This window comes from Dipodomys spectabilis, unplaced genomic scaffold (assembly GCF_019054845.1).
Source record: "Dipodomys spectabilis isolate Male_0828 unplaced genomic scaffold, ASM1905484v1 ptg000363l, whole genome shotgun sequence".
Taxonomy (NCBI): domain Eukaryota; kingdom Metazoa; phylum Chordata; class Mammalia; order Rodentia; family Heteromyidae; genus Dipodomys; species Dipodomys spectabilis.
The window spans coordinates 3,684,358-3,708,128 of NW_024871040.1; the positions used below are offsets into that span (position 1 = coordinate 3,684,358).

Genomic DNA, 23,771 nt, shown 5'->3' on the forward strand with positions numbered 1-23,771 from the left:
CGCGCGCCGCCCAGTCCGGAACAAGCAGTCACTTGGACGAGGTGAGTTGCGGGCGGAAGGACGATGCGGGGAACGGGAGCGGGGAGGCGTGCGGGAAAATCAGGGCGCCGGGGTCTCCGGGCCGATGTTGGGGGGATCCGATCGGATCTGGATTAGAAATCTGATCTTGAATGAGTAGGTGGGCGGTGACCTCTGGAATGAGTGAGGCCACCGGATTTGGGAAGGGATCGAGGGAAGGGGTGTTAAAAGATCTGTGCGGAGTGGGGAGCACCAGTCGTGGGAGATCAAGTCTGCCAGGGATGGGACTTCAAATCAGGGAGGTGGGCCAGTCCCAGGAGCACTACCTCACTTAACGGGGAGTATGGTAGAGCTAGACACATCATGGTCCTTGTTCTGGTCTCAGCCCTCAATGCCAGAGAGTTGAAAGGGTGCAAGCAGCGAGGGTCTAAGGAGTTCTGAGGATTTCAGGAATCTCCCCAACAGGTTACCTTTTGGAGGCCTGGAAGGGGGGTGACCCTTTAAAAGAGAATACCTGGCCGACTAAGAAAGGACTCACAGAAGCCTATCTCCCCGACCCCTAACACTGGGATCTGGTGGCATTCAGGAGGCTCATCTCCAAGTGGGAATGGAAGAGAAAGAAGTCAACACAATTTTGCTATATCTAGCCAAGAACTTTGGTGTCCTTGTTGCTGTGTGTGAGTGTGTGTCCCCGTGTGTTTGTGTGTCTATGTGTGTGTCTGAGTCCGTCTGTTTGTCTGTCTATCCTGGAGCTTGAACTCAGGGCCTGGGTGCTGTCCCTGACTTTTTCTGCTCAAGGCTGGTGCCTTACTACTTGAGCCACAGCTCCACTTCTAGCTTTTTGGTGGTTCATTGGAGGTAAGAGTCTCTAGACTTTTCTTCTCCTGGCTAGCATTGAACAACAATTCTTAGATCTCAGTCTCCTAAGTAGGTAGAATTATAGGCAAGAGCCACCATTGCTCCGCTTGACTTTTTTATTGTTAGACAGGACAACCAAATTCCTTTAAGTCTGGGGATACCATGGAAGTTGCCTGAGTACTTGCCATCTTCTGGGCAGGATCAGAGAAGGGCTGAAAGAGGAAGTCACGGGAAACAGCAGTGCACTTAAATGTGACAAAACCACATTTTAGGAAATAGGGGAAAGAGCTGAGCTCCCTTCCCCCTTGGGCCAAGGGAGAAAGGAGTCCATTAGAGGTCAAAGAAATGAGCAATTACAAATACCTAGGAGGCAGGGTGATCCTTGCCTTCTGCATTTGCTGCTGGGACTTAAGGAAGGTAGATTCCTATCCTCCCCCAGAATCAAGGGAACTGGAGTCCTATCTTTAGCTTTTGGCTAGAACAGTAGGAAATTTCTTTAGGAATTTAAAGTGTTGTTTTTTTTTTTTTCCAGGCAGGCACTTTTCATAATGCTCCAGTCTTTCTCCTGATGCAGCTCAGAGATATTAGATATTTGTATTTAAGTCTTTAGAAAGAGCCTGACCAAGTTTGGTCAAGGAGAGAATCTTGGACTTGGGGTGTGGCTTAAGTAGTAGTACACTTGCTGGACAAGCCTTGAGTTCAATCCCCACCCCTCCAGCCACCCAGAAAAAAGAGAGAATCTGAAAATGTTGGTAGTGTGTCCCACTTGTCCGACAAGAAAAAGAGATGCCCTTCATTCTCCTAAACAATAAAAGCCCATTTTCTGTTCTGTGATCTTTTGTTCATAAAGAACTTGGTGAAATAGGATGAGGGTATTTGCTGAATGGTGCAAGCAGTTAGGCATCTCAAAATGGGATATTTCTGTGAAAACAAAGAAAAAAGCTAACGGTGGGTGTTAACTATACACCAATTTTTTTAGTCTATTGGGTGTGGGGGGGGAAGATTTTCTAAATGCTCCTCTCAAGTGCCTGGTACAGGAGAATGAGGATAGCAGTAATAATTTAATGGATATCCCTGGTTGTAATCTCAAGTGAAAAGCAAGGCTGTGAGTTTGAGTTCCAGGATTGGCACAAGAGAGAGAGACAGAAAAAAAAGAGAGAAAAGCTGGGAGTCAGAGGCTCACACTTGTAATTTTGCCCACTTGGGAAGTTGAGATCTGAAAGATCAGGCTTCAAAGCAAGGCAGAAAAATCCCTAGGACTACTAACTTCAATTAAGCAGCAAAAAGCCACAAGTGGTGGTGTAACTCAAGTGGTAAATCACCCATCTTGAGCAAAAAAGCTAAGCAAGGGCATAAGGCCCTCAGTTCAAGCTCCAGGACAGTGCGCCCCCCCCCCCCCAAATTATCTTTCTCTCTTTTTTACACCAGTCCTGGGGCTTAAACTCAGAGCCTGGGTGCTAGTCTGAGATTTTTTTTGCTTAAGGCTAGAACTCTAACACTTGAACCATAGCTCTTTTCCAGCCTTTTTGGTGATTAATTGGAGATAAGAGTTGCAGACTTTCCTGCTTGGGCTAGTTTTGAACTGAGACCCTCAAATCTCATCCTGAATAGCTAGGATTACAAGTGTGAGCCACCCATGCCCAGCTTCATCTATCTTTTTGATCACAGACAGTCAAAGCAAGATTTACCCCTGCCTCCACTTTCCCACCACCCCTTATTCCTCCTACTACCCAGTGCTGGGGGGAACTCAGGGCATTATGTATGCTGAACATCTGTTCAACCACTGAGCTACTGTATATCCCAGTCCAAGATTATTCTTGGACTGATTATTTACATAACTGTAGTAAAAATGATACTCAACCACACAGGCCTTTGATAGTTTGCTAAAACTTTTCATAAGGAATCTCAGACTTACAAGCTAGGAAGCTGGCCCCTGAGCCATAAGTCTATCAGACTCCTGCAATAGCTATCGATTTGGGTGATTCTCTCTCTTCCTCTCTCTCTCTCTCTCTCTCTTTGTCTCTCATACTGAAGCTTGAACTCAGGGTCTGGGTGCTTTGAGTTGAATTCCTTTAACTTTTTTTTTTTTTTTTTTTTACTTCTGGCCTTTTGGTGGTTAATTGGCAAGTCTCATGGACTTTCCTGCCAGGGATTGCTTTGAACTTCAACCCTCAGATATCAGCCTCCTGAGTAGGTTTACAGGCATGAACCACTGGCGCCCAGCTAAATTCTCTTCTTGAGATCTCTAACTATCCAGAGATTACTAGGGTTGCCAGGAATGGGCTCTTCTGGTGTATATAAGACGGAACCGATCTAGGCACCAGGCCAGATTTTTCCAGAGGGCTTTTTTTTTTTTTTTATTGAGACAATAAACATTGTCTCAATAAAAACTTAGCTGCTTAAAGCTGTCTGGTCCTATCTGCTTCTATGTGTGATCTCAAGTAGAACATTCCAACCAAAGCTTTGGTTTCCACTTAGGTCTTGTTACAAGAACAGATTCTTACTGAAGTTGTAGTAATAACAGCATTGCCATGGAAATAAGAATACTCAGAGCTGAGTACCGGTGGCTCACGCCTGTAATCCTAGCTATTCAAGCGGCTGAAATCTGAGGATCAGGGTTCAAAGCCAACCCGGGCAGGAAAGTCAATGAAACTTTTTTTTTTTTGGTCAGTCAGGGGCCGGGGGGGGGGGGGGGGGGGGGGGCTTGAACTCTGGGCTTGGGCGCTGTCCCTGTGCTCTTTTTAGCTCAAGGCGAGCACTCTACGGGTTAAGCCACAGCACCACTTCCTGTTTTCTAGTGGTTTATTGGAGATAAGAGTCTAGGAGTTTCCTGCCCGGGTTGGCTTTGAACTGTGATCCTCAGATCTTAGCCTCCTGGGTAGCTAGGATTACAGATGTGAGCCACCGGCGCCCAACTATGAAACTCATCTCCAGTAAACCACCAGAAAACTGAAGTGGCACTGTGGCTGAAGTGGTAGAGACTAACCTTGAGCTGGAGAGCTGAGGGACAGAGTCTAGGCCCAGTGTTCAGGCCCCATGATTGACTAAAAAAAAAAAGGAATACTTAATAAGTTTCGAAGTTTAGAGGTATCTGGCAGTAAGAAGATTTTGTTTAATGATGTATAACTTACTAGATTGTTACAAGTGATAGGTAGTTAAAGAGAAAGGGAAGGAGGTGGGGTTTTGTGCCCCAAAAGTGCGGCTTGTGGTTGCTCTGCCTATATATGCTGCTTCTACATATGAGCTTCCCTTCTCTCAAGCTGGCCTCAATCAGTCTTTCTACCTCAGCTTCCCTTGTAGCTGGGACTACAGGTGCTCACCACCACACCCTGCCAACTGCCACCTATCTTGGTTGCCCCTCTGGGGCCATAGAGGTATAGGCTAGCTTTGTAGAGGGATGACCTAAATGAACTTATGATAAGGAAGATTTTGAACCCTGGAGGTTCTTGCTGTTATTTGGGGAAAAAGGACTTGCCCCTTGCTCAGGTCTGGCTAAATGTCATTTGTGCTGGAAGGAAAGTGGTTAGTTGTCGCTGACCTGTGGATGCACATGTCAAAGGCCTGTGTCAGGATGGAGCTTGAGGTTGAAACAATAAGGAAGCCCTCATTTCCCAGCTTCATCTCCTGTATCTCCTGTCTTTCATGAGAAGCAAGTTTCCGTGATATGGCCCAGTTTGCCCCATCCACCAGCTTCCTTCCAAGCCTGCAACCTCCACATGTGTAGGTGCTGGACTTTGACTACACCAGGAGTGGTGGCAGTAGTGAGCTCCAATCTGTAAACTTTCTTCTCTGCCCCTAAGGATTATTTTTCAAGCCTCATGTTGGGCACTGGTGGCTTATGCCTAGCTATTCAAGAGGCTGAGATCTGAGTATTACAATTTGAAGCCAACCTGGGCACTTTTTTTCCCCCTTCGGTTCATGGGGCTTGAACTCAGCGCCTATGCACTGTCCCTGAGCTCTTGCTCAGTGCTAATGCTCTACCACTTTGATCCACAGATCTACTTCTGGGTTTTAGGTGGTTAATTGGAGATAAGGGTCTGCTGGGGACTTTTCTGCCTGGGTTGGATTCGAACCACGATCCTCAGATCCCAGCCTTCTGAGTAGCTAGAATTACAGGCGTGAGCCACTGGTGCCTGGTTTCTGTGAGAAGCCAGCAAAAAGCTAGAGGTGGAGCCATGTTCCAAGTGATAAAATGACAGCCTTAAATGGAAGAAAAAAAAAGTAAGAGTGGGAGACCCTGAGTTCAACCCCCAATCCCTGCACAAAAGAAGAGTGAGCAATGCAGTTATTATATTCAACATACATTATAGAAATTGAACTATGTAACTTGAGAGTAGGGATGGGAGGGGGAATAATGGGAGAGAGCAATGGAAGGAGTGACATCGATCAAGATGCATTGTACTCGTGACTTGATTTATGTGTTGCATACAACTACTTGATGATAATCATTTTTTTTGGTGGGGGGAGGTCCGGTCGTGGGGCCTGTACTCTGGGCCTGGGCGCTGTCCCTCAGCTCTTCAGCTCAAGGCTAGCGCTCTACCACTTGAGCCACAGCACCACTTCTGGCATTTTTCTTTTTGCTTATGTGGTGCTGAGGAATCGAACCCAGGGCCTCATGCATGCAAGGCAAGCACTCTACCACTGAGCTACCTTCCCAGCCCCTTGATGATAATTATTCTTAAAGAGGAACCTAAGTCTTTGTCCTTAAAGGAGTTCCAGAGAAGCTATTGCTTTATTACTGGAACAAGGTGGTCTCCTGGGGGTTAATTTTGGCTGTTTGATTTAAGGTATTAGGAAGACAACATTGCTTGCTTGAGGGGCAGGTTGCCTTCCATATATATCTGTGAATCAGGTCGTTCTTTGAGCCCGTGTTGATTGCAAAGTTGACTACAGCGGAGAGTCACTCAAATCAAAGGACACATTCAGAGTTGGTGAATTTTTTAAATTGTCTCTTACATTATCAGTCCAGAAAAATCTGTGACCAGGCTGCAGAGACCCTGGTTTTTTTTTTGTTTTTTTTTTGGGGGGGGGGGGGGGAATGGAGTGTTGGTGGTTGGAAATGGAACCCAGGGCCTCACCCATGCTAAGCAAACACTATAACCAAGCTGTGCTCCCACCCAGGTTTTCCCATAACAAAAATTTATTGGGTACACTAGGAAATCTACAACTGCTTTAACTTCCTTTTGTCTGTCTCAACCCTCTGGTCTTTGTTCACAACTGCATGAGTGTGATCCTGGGGCTTCAACTCAGGATCTGGGTGCTGTTCCTGAGCTGTTCTCAAGGCTAGTGCTCTACCACTTGAGCCACACCTGCACTTCTGACTTTTTGTTGATTAATTGCAGATAAGAATATCACAGACTTTCCTGCCTGGCCTGGCTTTGAACTGAGATCCTCAGATCTCAGCCTGCTGAGTAGCTAAGATTACAGGCATGAGCCAACAGCACTTGGCTTTTGTTCATAATCGTAGGGCAAAATTCTCAGAATTTTTCTTTTATTAAGCATTAAGTACATTCAGTGTTGTGTAATGCTTACCACTATTTCCAGAACTTTTGCACCATCCCAAACAGAAACTCTACCTAGTAAGAAATAATTCCTCATCCCCCTCCCTCCTAACTCTGAAACCTCTGACTTACTTCCTGTTTCTAGATTTACCTGTTTCAGGAGTACATAGAATCATACAGTATTTGTCATTGTGTCTGGATTACTTACTTCACCTATACAATCTCTTCAAGATTCATCCTTGTTGCAGGATGAATTGGAACTCCATTTTATTTTTTGTGTGAGTGCTAGGTCTTGAACTCCGGGCCTAAGCACTGTCCTTTAGCTTTTTGCTCAAGGTTGGTGTTCTATCACTTGAGTCACAGCTTCTGCCTATTTACTGATTAAGTAGAGATAAGAGTAAAGTGGAGCCAAGTGCTGGGGTGGCTCATGCCTATAATCCTAGCTACTCAAGAGGCTGAGATCTGAGGATTGCAGTTCAAAGCCAGCGCAGTCAGGATAGTCCGTGACTATTATCTCCAATTAACTACGAGAAAACAAGAAGTGGCACTGTGGCTCAAGTGGTAGAGCACTCACCTTGAGCTGAACAGCTCAGGGACAGCACGCAGGTCCAGAGTTCAAGCCTCACGACTGACCAAAAAAAAAAAGAGTAAAGTGGATTTTCCTACTTGTACCGACTTCAAATGGAGATCCTCAAGTCTCTGCCTCATGAGTAGCTATGATTATAGGCAGGAGCCATTAGCACCCAGCCATAACAATCATTTCTGTTATATGTCTTGATTGTATTTTGCTTATCCATACACCAGTGGATGAATACTTGGATCGCTTCCCGCTTTGGGCTATGCAAGACAAGAGTAGACTTGTGTCTGTTTGAGTTCCTACTTTCAGTTCCTCCAGTATACACCTAAAATCAAAATTGCTTTGTCAGTGCTGTTCTTTGTGGAACTTTTTGGGGAACTGTAAAACTTTTCTCCACCAACATTTGACACCAGCAGCCAAGAGAGTTTTCATTTCTCCACAGCCTCTCCAACACTTGTTCTTTTCCAAAACAAACAAACAAAAAAAACCCACCAAAAAACAAAATCAGGCTGGTAGGAGGCTCTGACAAAGGATCTCTGTTCAAGGCCAGCCTGAGCAGAAAATTGTTTATTTTATTGTTTATGTATTTAGTATTTTTTGGTGCTGGTACTGGGCACTGTCCCAGAGCTCTTTTGCTCAAGGCTAATGGTCTACCACAGGAGTTACAGCTTTACTTTCAGATTTTTTTTTTTTTTTGTAGTTAATTGAAAACATGAGTCTTACCAACTTTATTGCCTAGTCTTCAAGTTTCAAGCTTCCAGCCCCAATCCTCAGATCCCAGCCTTCTGAGTAGCCAGGACTACAAGTGTGACCCACCAGTGCCTGTGGGCAGAAAACTTTAAGAAACAACTTTATCCCCTTCTCAGCCCATAGCTGGGCACAGAGGTATGTACCTATCCTCCCAAAATATCTGGGAAGCTGGGATTGGGAGAATCGCAGGGACTTGAGGAGAGAGACAACAGATCAGTCCAGGCAGAAAATCCTGTGAAGCTGGATGCTAGAGGCTCATGCATGTAATCTTAGCTTCAGGAGGCTGAGAACTGAGAATCCAAGTTCAAAGCCAGTCTGTACAAAACCGTCTGAGAAACTCTATCTCTAGTTAATCAGAAAAAAAGTTGGACCGAGCCAGGTGCTGGTTGCTCACACTCAGCAGGCTGAGATCCTCGGATCACCATTTGAAGCCAGCCTGGGCAGGAAAATCCATGAGAGTCTTACCTCCAATAAATTATTCAGAAAAAGCCAGAAGTGGTGCTATGGCTCAAGTGGTAAAGTGATAGCCTTGAGCCAAAGAAGCTCAGGGACAGTACCCAGGCTCTGAGTTCAAGCCCAGGGCCAGCACATACACACGCAAAAAAAGGTAGACTGGGGCTGGGAATGTGGCTTAGTGGTAGAGTGCTTGCCTAATATGCATGAAGCCCTGGGTTCAATTCCTCAACACCACATAAACAGAAAGCCAGAAGTAGCTCTGTGGCTCAAGTGGTAGGGTGATAGCCTTGAAGAAGCTCAGGGACAGTGTCCAGGCCCTGAGTTCAAAAGCTGGAAGTGGGGTTGAGAATGTGGCTTAGTGGTAGAGTGCTTGCCTAGCATGTATGAAGCCCTGGATTTGATTTCTCAAATATCTCATTTTTTATTAGCATAAATTAATTGTACAAAGAGTTTTATTATGATACATGCATATAATTTGATTATTCTTCCTCCCTGCCCTGCTGGGCTTTATTCCCTCCACATTAATTAAAGGTTAGGCCTAGAGATTTAGAAATTAAAAAATTAATTAGGTCTTGCCTATATTGTGGCTTGAACTATTTGCTTGCTCACTGCTGGTGTTAACCACTTGAGCTGTGCCTCCAATGGCTTTTTCCCCCCTGGGGAAAGTCCCGGGGCTTGAACGCAGGGCCTAGGCACTGTCCCTGAGTTTCTTTTGCTCAAGGCTAGCACCCTGCCACCTGAGCCATAGCACCACTTCTAGTTTTTTTCTGTGTATGTGATATTAGAGAATCAAACCCAGGGCATCATGCATACTAGGCAAACATTCTACCACTAAGTCACATTCCCAGCCCCTCTAGTGGCTTTTTGCTGGTGAATGGAAATGGAGTCTTAAGGACTTTCTTCCTGGCTTGGCTTCAAATTGCAATCCTTTAGATGTCAGCCTCCTGAATGGCTAGGACTACAGGTGCAAATCACCTGAACTAGGTGAAACTATAGATTTAAAACCAAGTTTAAGGCAACTCAAATGTTAAGGATTCTAGAGTTTACCAAGTCATTTGTTACTTAAGCATATCATTTTGTACTGGCATGTGTGTGTGAGTGTGAGTGAATGCAAGGCTTGAACTCAGGATCTGGGTATTACCCTTTAGCAGTTTTTTCTCAAGCCCATTGTTTGACACTTGAGCCTCAGCTCAACTTCCATTTTTTTGGTGGCTAATTGGAGAAGAGTCTCAAGGACTTTCTTGCTATAGGATGGCTTTCAACTATGATCCTCAGATCTCTGTTTCCTGAGCAGCTAAGATAACAGGCGTGAGCCACTGGCACCTGGCACGTTGTACTTTTTTTTTTAAGTATGTCTTATACTACTGGTATTTGCAACTTAGGGTCTCAGCATGCGAGGCAAGTGCTCTACCACTTTGAGCCATGTTCCCAATTCTTTTTTTTTTTTTGGTCGGTCATGGGTCTTGAACTCTGGGCCTGGGCACTGCCCCTCAGCTCTTCAGCTCAAGGTGAGTGCTCTACCACTTGAGCCATAGCACCACTTCTGGTTTTCTGGTGGTTCATTGGAGATAAGAGTCACGGACTTTCCTGACTGGGCTGGCTTTGAACTGCAATTCTCAGATCTCTGAGTAGCTAGGATTACTAGCGTGAACCACCGTTGCCCGGCCTGTTTCTATTTTTAAGACAGTTTCATTATGTGGTCCAAACTGGCCTTGAATTTTGATCCTGGTTTAGCCTCCCAAGTGCCAGGATTACAGGCCTGTATGTCCATGTTGGCTCCTTTAGATATTCATTTGTTACATTTACTAGGAATTTGTTATTTGTGTGTGTGTGTTCATAGTGGGGTTTGAACTTCAAGGCTCATGCACTCTTCCTCAGGTTTTTCTACTGTTGCCTGACATTGTACCACTTGAATCAGGCCTTTACTTTAGGATTTTTATTGATTTCTTTTTGGTCGGTCGTGGGGCTTGGACGCTGTCCCTGTGCTCTTCAGCTTAAGGTGAGCACTTTACCACTTGAGCCACAGAGCCACTTCCGGCTTTTTCTGTTTATGTAGTGCTGAGGAATCGACCCCAGGACTTCATGCGTGCTAGGCAAGCACTCTACCACTGAGCCACCTTCCCAGCCCTGTTTTTTGTTTTTTTGTGTGTGTGATGCTGGGGATCAAACAATATATTTGACAAGGACTATACTTTCTTGCTACATCCCCAATCTGTTTTTTTTAATACAGAAAATCAAAATAGCCCATTATTTCATGACTCAAATGCTGTTTCTTGTATTATTTATTTATTATCATTTTGGGGGCTTAGACTCTGAGCCTGGGCACTGTTTCTGACTTTTTGTGCTCAAGGCTAACACTCTACTACTTGAGCCACAGCTCCACTTCTGGCTTTCTGTGGTTAAGTGGAGATAAGAGTTTCACACACATGGGCTGGGAAGGTGGCTCAGTGGTAGAGCGCTTGCCTTGCATGCATGAGGCCCTGGGTTCGATTCCTCAGCACCACATAAGCAAAAAGAAAAAAGCTGGAAGTGGCGCTGTGGCTCAAGTGGTAGAGTGCTAGCCTTGAGCTGAAGAGCTGAGGGACAGCGCCCAGGCCCAGAGTTCAGGCCCCTTGACTGGACCCAAAAAAAAAAAGAGTTTCACACACATTCTGCCCAGGCTGGCTTCAAACTTTGGTCCTCAGATCTCAGCCTCCTAAGTAGGTAGGATTGATGTGAGCCACTGGTACCCTTGGCAGAATTTTTTTAATGGATTACAGATAAATAACAGAACAAGCCTGTGTTGAAATCTTTGTCTCCAAGAAAGGAGTGTCTGCCAGACGTAGTGGCTCTCGCCAGTAATCCTAGCTACTATGGAGGCTGAGATCTGAGGATGACTGTTCAAAGCCAGCCCAGGCAGGAAAGCCCGGGCTTTCCAATAAACCACTCAGAAAACTGGAAGTAATGCTGTGACTCAAGTGATAAAGTGCTAGCCTTGAGCTGAAGAGCTGAGGGACAATGCCCAGGCCCAGACCGACCAAAAAAAAAAAAAAAGGAGTATCTGGATACAGTGGCCCACAGTTTGTAATCTCAACTACTGGGAGGTTAAGATAGGATAACCAAAAGAGTTTGAGGCCATCTTGAGATAGATTGCAAAACCTTGTCTTAAAGTAAATAGAAGGGAGATTTGAGAATATAACAGAGGGGTGAACTTGATCAAAGTGTGCTCTAAGAAATTATGATGAAACCCCTTTCTATTATTAATGTGTGCTAATTAAAAATAAAATTTAAGCAGGGCACCAGCAGCTTACTCCTGTAATTCTAACTACTTATGAGGCTGAGATCTAAGGACTGGTTCAAAGCCAGCCTGGGCAGAAAAATCCATGAGACTCAAATCTTCAATTAACCACCAAAAAGCTAGAAGTAGAGCAGTGTTGACTTAGGTGATAGAACCCTAGCTTTGAGTGAAAAAGCTCAGGGAGAGCACGCAGGGCTTGAGTTCAAACTCCAGGATTGGCACCAAAAAAAAATAATAAAATTTAAGCCTGTCCAAGAATAATTTAAATAAAAACAAGAAAGGCTGGGAGTGGATCAAGTGGTAGAACAATTGCCTAGCACATAATAGGCTCTGGGTTCCATCCCCTCTACTAGGGGGAAAAAATAGAAAGTTCCAGCTACTTCAGTGTCCATGGTATCTCTCCCTGTTACTTCCTGTTATCTTCCAGACCAGAGATGATCTGTGCTGCTCCTCATGCACTACTTGGGTCATAGCACCTTCTGTCCTGCAGAGGGCATGATGATCCAATTGTCACTCTAGGCTATGGGGCCTCTTGGCTTTAGTACTCTGTGACAGGACGTAGGCCTTAAAGAAAGATGGATTGAGAACTGGTGCTGGTGAAGGATGTGGCTCATGCCTGTAATCCTGTGTACCCAAGAGGCTGAAACCTGGATAATAATGATTCAAGAGAAAAAACTCACAAGACTCCATCTCCAAAATAACCAGTAAAAAGCAGGGCTGGTAGTGTGTCTCATGATAAAGTACCAGCTGATCAAGTTCAAGGTCCTGAATTCAAACCCCTGAGTTCAAACCCCTGTAGTGAGCAAAAAGAAAGAAAGATGGCATGATCCACTGTCTTAAAGGCAAGGACCAGAACTAGGGCCTCCTCTGGCAGGGACACCTCACTCTGGCTCTGAGACTCACCCCCAAGTTCCAGTAACCACTCCAGGCTTCTGGTTTGGGCATTTCCTAGAAGCCACACAGGCCATGTCAACACATTTCCTGTTCTTTCTCTTACTGTCTTGTGTGTGTTCCTTTAGTAGCCATTGATCCTATATGTCATTTTCAAGTTTACTACTGGCTGTTCTGGGGGTGCATTCAGCCTGAGCAAAATGACCCTTTCTCTTCAGTACAAGTATGTGTGACACCATACTTTACAGGGCAATGCAGATGAAGACCAGAAAACCTGTACCTTGTCCTTGGCTGGGGAACACTCTGAGCATGTTACGCAACTGGAAAAGGAAACCTCTGCCTTTGCTGCTGAGGAAGGCCTAGGCAAAGCTGGCCTAGTGAAGCAGCTCAGGTAGCTGGACCTTGATTATTTCCAGATTACAGTTCCTCTAACGATTAATCAAAGGCAAAAACAAACCCCACACAATGGCTGCTTATCTCAGAGTAGAGTCTGGCCCTTCCCTGCAGTTGATCCCTGGAGAGGACAGGAGCTGGGCTTGAAAATAGTTTTAAAAATCACTTTGGCTGATTGAAACCAGTGAAGATCAGGAGTGTACATGAGGATTCAGGCCGAGCACAGGTGCACAGACCTGCTGGCCACATGTGCACTGTGCCTTGTATAAACAGTCACATGACCTGAGACTGAAGTCCAAGCGGCCACATCACCCTTCCATACCTGTGAAGCCTCAGCTTTCCAGTTTTGTGTCTACTGAGTCCTTACTAAAGGCTCTGGAATATGGAATCTGCTGAGGCTCTGGGCTGCTTTCTCTCCTCACCTTCAAAAATAGAGCAGGGGTTTGGGTTCATGCCTGTAATCCTAGCTATTCGGGAGACTGGGATCAGAGGATCTTGTTTAGAAGCCGGCAGAAAAATCTGTGAGACTCACCTCTATTGGCAAAATGCTAGAAGTGGAGATGTGGTACAAGTGGTAAAGTGGCTGCCTTTAGTGATGAAACTAAGTGACATTGCCCAGACCCTGAATTCAAGCCCCAGTACTAGCACAAAATAAAACAGCATCTGGGGAGCAGGATCTTGTGTAACCACCATTCACAAGCCTCTCCTTGTGAATGATCACATGCCCCTGGCACAAACTCCTCAAGAACTCCCTCTTTCTTGTTCTTTTCCATTTTAGGATCTCTGGCCAGAAATCATGGATTTCTGCGCTGAACTTTGTGAACTCTGTTCTATGTCAGCTGTTGACTTCAGCAGAACTTCCATTTGACTTGAGTCCTGGGCTACCAATCCAGAGGGTGTGTGCGTGCGTGTGTGCGTGCGTGTTTGTGTGTGTGTGTGTGTACATGTGGCAGTAATGGAGCTTGAACTCAGAGCCTCACATCTTGCCATTTTTTTTTCTGGTTGTGGGGCTTGAACTCTAGGCCTGGCACTGTCCCTGCGCTCTTCAGCTCACACTCTACCGCTTGAGCCACAGCTCCACTTCTGGTTTTCTAGTGGTTTATTGGAGATAAGAGTCTCACGGACTTTCCTGCCTAGGCTGGCTTTGACTGCAATCCTCAGATCTCAGCCTCCTGAGTAGCTACGATTACAGGCATGAGCCACCGATGCCCACTTCTTGCTTACCTTTTTTTTTTTTTGCCTAAGACTGGCACTCTATCACTTGAGTCATACACCTCCACCTTGAGCCTGAATCCTCAGGGCTTAGCCTTCTGAATAGTTAAGATTACAGGCATGAGCCACTAGTTCCTTCCAAGACATCTTTATAGTCTACTACATGTGGGAAAAGAGAGGCCCCATGGCCTTTTATGAGTCAGTTCCTCATTCAAGGTTGAACTCACCACTGAACTCACTTGGCATATTCTTCTCTAGGAAAGCACCCACAACCAGGAGCTGTGCCCAGGCAGGGCTGGTAGAAGTTCACACACATCTGCTCTATCCACCAGCAGATGTTGGAGGAGGCAGAGAGGCCAGGTTCCTAGCACTAGCCCAGTCAACTGAGGCATGACTTCTTTTGGCCCTTAGCATAGGGGATGGCAACAGTACCTCCAGCTGTGAGCAAGATTATGAGGCAGGGAGGGCCTCTCCTTGGTAGCCCTCCCCTTCCTGCTCTTGGCTGGCTGTGGACTCTTGTTTACCTACTCATTTATCTCTCCCCTCCCTGCTCCCCTTTGCCCTGTAGATGCTGGGAGTCCCGCCCCTTCTGTTGGCTGCAGTCTTGCTGGGCCTTGGGCTGCTCATTTTCCTACTGTCACTCAGACGGTGGGGCCGGGGCTGGTTACTGGTCTTCTGGTTTGAGTTTGTGCTGCAGCCGATCTATAACCTGGTTATGGGAGACACTAAAGAACAGCGCATCCTGCGCCATGTGCAGCAACATGCGAAGCGTGGGGACCCTCAGAGTGTGCTGGATGTCATCGACACATACTGCTCACAGAAGGAGTGGGCCATGCATGTTGGTGACAAGAAAGGTGAGTAGCCCAGCTTCGGGAGGAGGAGCAGAAGAGGGAATAGAAACCAGAGACTGTGGTTGTAAATATTAGCCCTTACCTAACAGAGGCCCCTAAAGGGCAGAAACCTTGGAGCAAACTCAGATAGGACAAGCTGCAGGCCATACCTTTTTCTTCCTACTTGAGGTAGTTTGCTCAGAGACTGGCTACACTTTAGAGGAATCTATACACAGTGGAATGTTTGACAAAATGTGCTATGTAAGGAGAGTGCCAGCCAAGCCCCACCAGGGACCTGGGGTAAGTTGGGATCCATCCCTCCTGGGACATGGTTGACTCCTCACAACTCTGAGGCCCTCAGGAGGTTGGTGACAGGGCTCTATGCTTTTAGGGTGTTAGGTGGTGCTTAGGGTACAGTGCCGCTTGCCCTCTGCTCATCTATGTCATGGGACCTGCCTGGGAACCAGTCAGTTAGGTTTTCCTGGAGCCTCCCCTTAGCCTTGGCTTCTGGCCTGGGACACAGTTACGTTTTATTGAACCCTGAAATCAAACTCTGGGGTTAGAATGTAGTAGCTCCTTCCAAGGATTCCAGGAAGCTGAGGAGGCAAGAAAGAAGGACATTTGTGCCAAGGGACCATAAGAGTTCAAAGGGTATGCCTAATGGGACCAAGTCCTTGGACCTGAGGTGGTCAAACAGCCCCAGACTCTCCCCGCTGCTAGAGAGGGGAGTCTTGGAATGTTGCTTAGAACTGAGCCTACCTCCATCCAGCTGTGCTCATGTCTCCCCTCTCCCCCCAGGCCATATCATGGACACTGTAATTCAGGAGTACAAGCCATCCTTGGTGCTGGAGTTGGGGGCCTATTGCGGCTACTCTGCTGTGCGCATGGCCCGCCTGCTGCAGCCTGGCGCAAGACTCATCACCATGGAGATCAACCCTGACTTTGCGGCCATCACCCAGCAGATGCTGGACTTTGCTGGCCTGCAGGACAAGGTGTGTAGGGCAGGCCTGACTATGGTGATATAGATACTGGGGCTCAGGGGTGCCAGGCAAGACACAAGTCATACCATGCTTGTTTCAAGCTCTGGGCACCACTGTGGTTGGGGTCACAATATCTGATACTTTCCAGGTTGGGGTTCAAGGAAAGACCTTCCCCTGACCACAGCTCCAGCAGGTTCTATACCCATCCTACAAAACAGAAACTCTGTTGCAGGCATGGGGCAGAGTAGAAGCTCATCTTTATTGTAGCAGTGTACATGTGGGAATCCAGATGTGGGCTCCCTGTGGCCATAGCCCTAACAGAGCCCTGTTGTAGGTCACCATCCTGATCGGACCCTCCCAGGACCTCATCCCCCAGCTGAAGAAGCAGCATGATGTGGACACGCTGGATATGGTCTTCCTAGACCACTGGAAGGACCGCTACCTGCCAGATACCCTTCTCCTAGAGGTAAGTCCACTGCTTCACCAGACAGGCTCCTATGGGGACTGCTGGAACCACCCAGGCCAGCTGACCACATCCTCTTACAGCCAGGCATCCTACCTGAAGTCAGGGAACACAGAGGTGAGAATGGGAAAAAAGGGTTCTAGGCTGTGGGTCCCTGCCCAGGGCCAGGTCCAATGACCTATTAGGAATGTACCTGCCTGTAGCAGGGTAGGTAGTGTGAGGTAGTGAGCAATATACATGAGACCATCTGAATCTAATGGGCACAGGGCCAAGGAACAGGGAGAGCAATTCTGAGGAGCACATAGCACTGATTGGGCTTCAGCTGGCTAGCACAAAAGCAGACCTATTCTGCTGGGTACTAGTGGCTCCCACCTGTAATCCTAGCTACTCAGGAGGCTGAGTTCTAAGAATCACAGTTCAAAGCCAGCCCAGGCAGCAAAGTCTATGAGGCTCTTATCTCCAGCTAATGACCAGAAAACGGGAAGTGGAGCTGTGGTTCAAGTAGAGAGCACTAGTCTTGAGCAAAAAAGGTCATGTACAGTGCCCAGGCCCTCTGTTCAAGCCCCATGACTGACACACACCCACACAAAAAAATAGATCCAGGGATCTGTTTCCTACTTCTAATGTGCCCCCCCCCAACTTTCCTCAGCTGCCGCCAGGGGGCCGTCCTTACTCAGTGAGCAGCCGAGGCTTCAGGCATTGAACAGCCACAATGAACTGAGCTTTGCATTAACTTTGACCCTCCTTGGTGGCAACAGGGAGCATGGAGGAGCTCCTTGGCCTCTCTACCTGGTCCTCACTGCCCAGTGGCCAACCCATAGTTTTCTCAGAAGTTGGGAACCCTGTCATTGCAATACCTCATTGACATTGCCTATCATTGTACAGCATTGGGGCTTGAACTCAGGGCATGATCCTCTCCCTTAAGCTTTTTCACTCAAGCTTTGCACTCTACATTTGAGACATACCTTCACTCCCAGCTTTTTGGTGTTTAACTGGAGTCTCCTGGACTTTCCTGCCCAGACAGACTTCAAACTGTGATCCTCAGATCTCAGGCTCCTGAGTAGCTAGGATTTTAGGCTTAAGCCACCAGTGCCCAGCTGTAATTGGACCTTTAAATATGAGGGGGTTGGCTGCTGGCAAAGCCATTATGGCCTGGACATGAAAGGGAAGGGACCAGCACTGACAAGCCAGGTGGGTGGCAACAGGGTGAGTCAGAGGTACAGAAGGCTTTCAGCAAGTAAAAGTTGAGCTGTTCTATGGAAGGATCCTTATTAGCCCTGTGGATGTGGAGAGAGTAACTGGGAAGGGCAGTGCAGAACCCTGGTGTTGGAAAGGGAAATGTCTCAGGGATTGAAAATCTGCACTATCCATGAGGATAGGCAGTTGGGGGATAGAAGGGAAAGTTGCAGGCTAGGCCAGGACAGCCATGAGCAGCCAACCTGGGCAAGTGACTCATCCTAGAGAAGAGGTGTGAGCCTGGAAATGGGGTATTGAGGCCAGAGTGCAGGTAGCTGAGAAGACAGGCCTCACCTGGGCAGAAGAGAGACTTCAGCAGGGCCTGAGTCATATGGAGTGGATTTCAGCACTTTCAGTGTGTGTGATAATTACAGAGGCCTGCTTTTAGAAAAGCAGCAAATATTGCAGTTCAGTAACTAGGAAACTAACAGTTTTCTCAGTGCTGCTTGTTCAAAGCTGATAATTATCTCAAGAAGAAAAGACAGGAATTGGGAATGGCGGTACTTTTTTTTCCCATGCCCAGGATGGAACCAGGACCTTGTGGATGTTAGTCAAGTGCTGTATTTCATGTAGAGCTAATACCACCCAGCCCAGGTCACTTGTTTCAATTTGCTTTTGATGTCTGACATCAAGGGATTTCTTTGTTTTCATTGTTGCTGTTTATTTTGAGACAGTTTCCCTGTGTAGCCAAGGCTGGCCAGGAACCTTTGTTCCCTTCTTTTTATTTGTTGTTGGTCCGGGTCCTGGGGCTTGAACTGGGCTCTGTCCCTCAGCTCTTCAGCTCAAGGCAAGCACTCTACCACTTGAGCCACAGAACCACTTCCAGTTTTCTGGTAGTTTATTGGAGATGAGTTTCACAGACTTTCCTGGCCAGGCTGGCTTTGAACTTCAGTCCTCAGATCTCAGCCTCCTGAGTAGTTAGGATTACAGGCACCAGCACCCAGCCCTTTTTCTTTTTGTGCCAGTACTTTACCATTTGAACCATAGCTTTACCTCTGATTTTTAAAAAAAAAAATTTAACAATTTATTTTATTTATTTATTTTTGTCAGTCATGGAGCCTGAACTCTGGGCCTAGGCACTGTGCCTCAGCCCTTCAGCTCAAGGCTAGCACTCTACTACTTGAGACACAGTGCCACTTCCAGCTATTTCTGTTTATGTGGTACTGAGGAATTGAACCCAGGGCCTCATGCATCCAAGGCAAGCACTCTACCACTGAGCCGCTTCCCATACCCTTTACCTCTGATTTTTTGGTGGTTTTAATTATACATAAAACTCTAACAGACTTTACTGCATGGGCTGGCTTTGAACCTCAATTCTTAGAACTCAGCCTCCTGAGTAGCTAGTAGGATTACCTGCACAAGCCACTGGTACTCATCTGGAACCTTCCTTTTGATTCTCCTTAGTATGCTGCTATACCAGGTAAGTTTGTGTTTTAGGCTTTGTGTATGTGTGTGCATGCACACATGCTGGAAATGAAATCTAGGCCTCATACCTGCTAGGCAAGTGCTTCACAACTTAGATATTGAAATTCTTTTTTTTTGTCAGTCATGGGACTTAAACTCAGGGCCTGGGCACTTCCCTGAGCTCTTTTGCTTAAGGCTAGTGCTCTACCATTTTGAGCCACAGCTCCAGTTCTGGTTTTCTGGTGGTTAATTGAAGGTAAAAGTCTCACAGACTTTCCTATCTGAGCTAGCTTCAAACTGTGACCCTCAAGATCTCAGCCTCCTGAGTAGCTAGGATTATAGGCATGAGCCACTGGTGCCCAGCGAGATTTCTTTTTTAAAAAAAATTGTTTTATGACTATGTTTAAAAAAAATCACTGGGTGCCAGTGGCTCATGCCTGTAATCATAGCTACTCAGGAGGCTGAGATCTGAGGATTGCAGTTCAAAGCCAGCCTGGTAGGGAAGTCCATGAGACTCTTATCTCTAACAAACCACAGAAAACTGGAAAGTAGAGCTGTGGCTCAAGTGGTAGAGCACTCGCCTTGAGCTAAAGAACTAAGGGACAACACCCAGGCCTAGATTCAAGCCCCATGACCAACAAAAACAAACAAACAAACAAAAAAACTCCTAGCCAGGTGCTGGTGGCTCACACCTGTAATTCTGAGGATCATGTTTTAAAGCTAGCCTGGGTTAGAAAGTATGTAAGACTCTTATTTCCAGTTAACCACTAAAACACTAAGTGGAGCTGTAGCTCAAGTGGCAAAGTACTAGCCTTCAGCACACAAGCTCAGGTAAAGTGCCCAGGCCTCGGGTTCAAGCCCCAGGACCAGCACACAAACAAAAAGATCCTCTAGATTTCCAAAGTCAAAACTCCTTTATTCTTTCATGTGATGTCAGCAGATACACTTCTCACCTTAGATGGACAAGCATCCTACGATCAAGTTTCCCACCTGGCAACTGGAGCCACTCCCTGTAATGACTCATTTCCCCTATGCAGAGACTGGGCACCAGAACTGCACCCTTACCCCAGCCCAGGCATCAGTGGAGATAGGTGCTATGGGATACCCAGAGCAGACCTCCAAGGAGCAGCTTGTCTGTAGAGAGGTAGTCTGTGCCCCCATCCCTGTAAAGTCACCATGTTGAAGCTGGATCTAGTCTGTAGTGACCATACCAGCCCATGTCCCTGGACACCTCTCCCTTATAGATGCCTATTTTTCTGGCATCAGGTATCTGAGGATGCACTGGCCTCTTAGCTCACCATATCCACCACTCACAATCCTTAAAGCATCTATTGACTACCTTCAGTGTGCCACACATTGTTCTAGAGGGCTGGAGATGGATACAGGAGTAAAGGATGGTTGGGGAAGTGGCTCAAGTGGTTGCCCAGTTCGTACAAGACTCTAGGTTCTAGCTGGGCACTGGTGGCTCATAGCTGTAATACTAGTTATTCAGGAGACTGAGATCTGAAGATTGCAACTTGAAATAAGTCCAGGGAGGGAAGTCTGTGAAACTCTTTTTTTTTTTTTTTGGTCCGGTCATGGGGCCTGAACTCTGAGCCTGGGCGCTGTCCCTCAGCTCTTCAGCTCAAGGCTAGCGCTCTACCACTTGAGCCACAGCGCCACTTCTGGCTTTTTTCTTTTTGCTTATGTGGTGCTGAGGAATCGAACCCAGGGCCTCAGGCATGCAAGGCAAGCGCTCTACCACTGAGCCACCTTCCCAGCCCTGTGAAACTCTTAACGTTAACTGTCCAAAAGCTAGAAGTAGTGCTATGGCTCAAGTGGTAGAGTGTTAACTTTGAGCAAAAAAGCTAAGGGACAGCACCCAGGCTCTTGAGTTCAGCTCCCCCAGTCCCCCCATACACAACCCTGGGTTTGATCTCTAGTGCCACAAGTAGTGAATGGAGGAGCAAAAGACCTCCATCTTTAGCTGATGTGCCTGAGGTAGGACTGGCACAGCCCTTTTCTGCAGTGGCCACTTGGAAATAAATGAGGTGTTAGACTTGGACCTCAGGATTGAGCATAAGCCAGTGCATCAAACAGCAGCCTTGGGGGGTAAGGGGGAGTGAGGTGTGCCTGGTTCAGAGTGGTTTTGCCATGCACTCCTAACCACCGACCCATCTGTCCCCTGCAGGAATGTGGCCTACTGCGGAAGGGGACAGTGCTTCTGGCTGATAACGTCATCATTCCAGGATCACCAGAATTCCTGGCATATGTGCGGAAGAACAACAGCTTTGAGTGCACACACTACAGCTCATACCTAGAGTACACGAATGTGGTGGATGGCCTGGAGAAGGCCATCTACAAGGGCAAGATGCAAACTTGACTGCTACCTTGCACTAGGCACCTTACCCAGCCTCTTTCTGAAGAGCAAGATGGACACGCTCACTCTTGATAACTCCACTTCTGTGGTTCTAGGGTCTGTCCCCATGCAATGTCTACTTCAGGCCTATGAACCTGGGATTTGTCCACACTGACCTCTGTGCTGCTGGTGCAGATTATCACATACTACACACTCTAAAGAATAATGAGCTTACTATGCAAAGCCACTGCAGAAAACCTGGAAAATACTGCTGACAGAGGGGCTGGGAGTGTAGCTCAGGAAGCACAAACTCCTAGCATATAAGAGGCCCAATTCAATCCCCAGAACTGAAAAACAAAAAAGAAAAACAAAGACCAAACTGGAAAATGTAATATGAATTCCAATCAGGTTTCCAAGGACAGGTTATCAGGCACCAACTTACTTATTAGGCCCTGAAAGCAGAAGTTGGAAAAATCAGGAATCTATTGGGCTTTGCACTGACTGTTCTTAGGCTTTCTGCACCAGGGGGCAGCAGCACCTTAGTGACATTACCACCACCACCTCACCCTGTACTTTTGACTTGCAAGTATTCACCTTTTTTAAGAATGAACTGTAACCTCATTACTAAAGTTAGATGACTGTAGTCTTATATACTAAATTCATGTTTAAAAGCCAATAGAATTAAAGATCCAAATATTTGGATATAAGAGCTCAACGGAGTGGTTCCTCTCAGCTTCACCTCTGGACAGGCACTAGTGCTGTAAGCTGGCTGGGTCCTGAATATCACACCAACCTCAGGGCTCCTGGCTAAGGCAGTGGGGTGGGAGCCATCTCTGCTCAATACTGCTCCTTCAGGCCAGGCCAGGGATACCTGTTAGCCTGCCTGGAAAAGTAGCACAGAACTGGCCATCTCTGACAGAGCAGAGTTCTGGAGATAGTGGACACAGGGCCATTCAGAGCCCTGCCTTTCTGGACCCACATTGGTACTAGTTGGAAATATCTCCTTCCCTAATCCCATTTGGCCAAATTTATGGGGAGAAAATGGCTTGGAACAGCCAGGGCATTGCTGCTGGTTGCCTAGCTGCTTGCAAGCAAGCCAAGCTGCTTTGTGTCTGCCTAAATCCAGAGCTGCCCTGGCACCTTCAAGCAGCCAGATTGCTATCTACCAGAGAGGTTCCAGGAGGCTCCACCAAGACCAGACACAAAGATCAACTTGTCCTAGTAGATTCCACTCATGCCCAGTGAGCTCTGGCCAGAACTCTGCTCCCAGGCTCCAGGCCAGCCTATCACCGGAAGCCAACCAGATCTTGTGAGGGCAGAGTAGATCAGCCATGAGCCATGCACATGGATGTATGCACGTAGATAATGCAGGTCACTCTCAGCCACCCCCGGGAGGGGGGGGATTCTGAGGAACTGCTGGCCCTTACAGTCAGGTTGTCCTCAAGTTATGTCATCAAAGGTGGCAGCAGTGCCTCCGCCAACAGCACTATGCCCAACAATCCATGGGGGCCCATTCCTCACCCAGTAGAATGATGGCCTCCACTCTCCACACTAAGGGAAGGGCCAGCCAGCCAATGAGACACAGAGTCTGCGCCATGGAAGACAAATTTCTTTGTTGCTTTTTTTTAATTTTTAAAGTTTCTTTAAAAAATTTAGATGTCTACCAATAGTCTTATTTTGGTTTCATTTTTAATGCTTTTTTTTTTTTTTGTCAGTGGTTCTCTGAACAGCAGGCACTGGACAGCAGTTCCCTGTGCTGCTGGGGGTCAGTCCGGAGATTACAGTGAGGTTCTGGGCAGATGCAGGTGCAGCCATCACAGTGACCCCCCCCTGCCAGAGGCAACTTGAGGAAGGATCTCATTGCATGAGGGTTCCGGACATCCAGTGCAGGATCCCCACTTTGCAGCCTCGAACAAAAGGAAGTCCCTCCACCCTTTGGAGTCCAACTTCCTTTCCTGAGACCCTTCCTCCCTTCCCAGCTGCCTGTCCCCAGGACCCCCACTCCCCAGACCTGTTTCTCTGGAACACAGTCTTTATTCCACCAGAGCAAAGCCAGGTGCCCTCCCTTGCTACCTTCCTGGGCCCCATCCTGGCCTTTTCTTTCACACTCACACACAGCACCATGTCAGTAAACAGCTAACTCAGGCCTAGGGAATTTGATCAGGAGATCAGAGGGAGCAACCGTCAGGGCAAGACAGAAGGGGTGCCAGCAAGTCAGGTCCTGGCAAGAAGCTTGGCCAGCAACTGCCACCAGGAGGCTCCACAGCAGACTTCAGAATGGGCCTTTCTCCAGGTGATCCAATCTCTAAGAAATGGCTAGGCTGGAGCCCTGCAAAGGGAGGAATAAGGCAATGCTGTAGAAGCACACAAGCAGGTGGCAGGGCTAAATGAGTGGGGTAGAGTGACATGCAATATCTTGGCAGAGCTGCTGCCTCCACGGGCTCCATGGACAGCTATGTGGACAAAAGCAGCTGCTAACGGTCATAGTAGGGACCACTTATTTCTGACTTACTGGTCCTATGGGGCCTATGCAGGGGTATTTGAAGGTATGGAGGACCCATCCCTCCCTGGACTCATCATAGTAGAC

The 23,771-nt window shown here is 47.2% G+C and overlaps 3 protein-coding genes across 11 annotated transcripts in view; 1 reads left to right on the forward strand and 2 right to left on the reverse strand.

Annotated features, from left to right (window-relative positions):
* The window catches only part of Txnrd2 (thioredoxin reductase 2), an 80,440-nt gene extending 67,811 nt beyond the window's left edge, over positions 1-12,629 (reverse strand). The window contains exon 1 of the mRNA XM_042666218.1: positions 12,609-12,629. The gene's annotated coding sequence lies outside the window, so the exon portion shown is untranslated. The remainder of the gene's footprint in view (positions 1-12,608) is intronic.
* Positions 25-21,893, forward strand: Comt (catechol-O-methyltransferase). Its single transcript, XM_042666221.1, has 5 exons — positions 25-41; positions 14,502-14,787; positions 15,562-15,755; positions 16,078-16,209; positions 21,017-21,893. The coding sequence occupies exons 2-5, from the start codon at positions 14,502-14,504 to the stop codon at positions 21,206-21,208; spliced, it is 804 nt and encodes a 267-aa protein (XP_042522155.1). The 5' UTR covers positions 25-41; the 3' UTR covers positions 21,209-21,893.
* Arvcf (ARVCF delta catenin family member) overlaps positions 19,557-23,771 on the reverse strand; it is a 60,325-nt gene continuing 56,110 nt past the window's right edge. For 8 of the 9 annotated variants that reach the window (XM_042666210.1, XM_042666211.1, XM_042666212.1 and 5 more), the window contains one exon: positions 21,293-23,513. Coding sequence is in view for 1 of the 9 variants with exons in the window: in XM_042666213.1 (XP_042522147.1) it covers positions 23,490-23,513 (24 nt within the window). In the remaining 8 variants the exon portion in view is untranslated. Of the gene's footprint in view, positions 19,567-20,156; positions 20,165-21,292; positions 23,514-23,771 lie in introns of those variants that run through there. The other variant, XR_006145226.1, reaches the window with a different exon arrangement.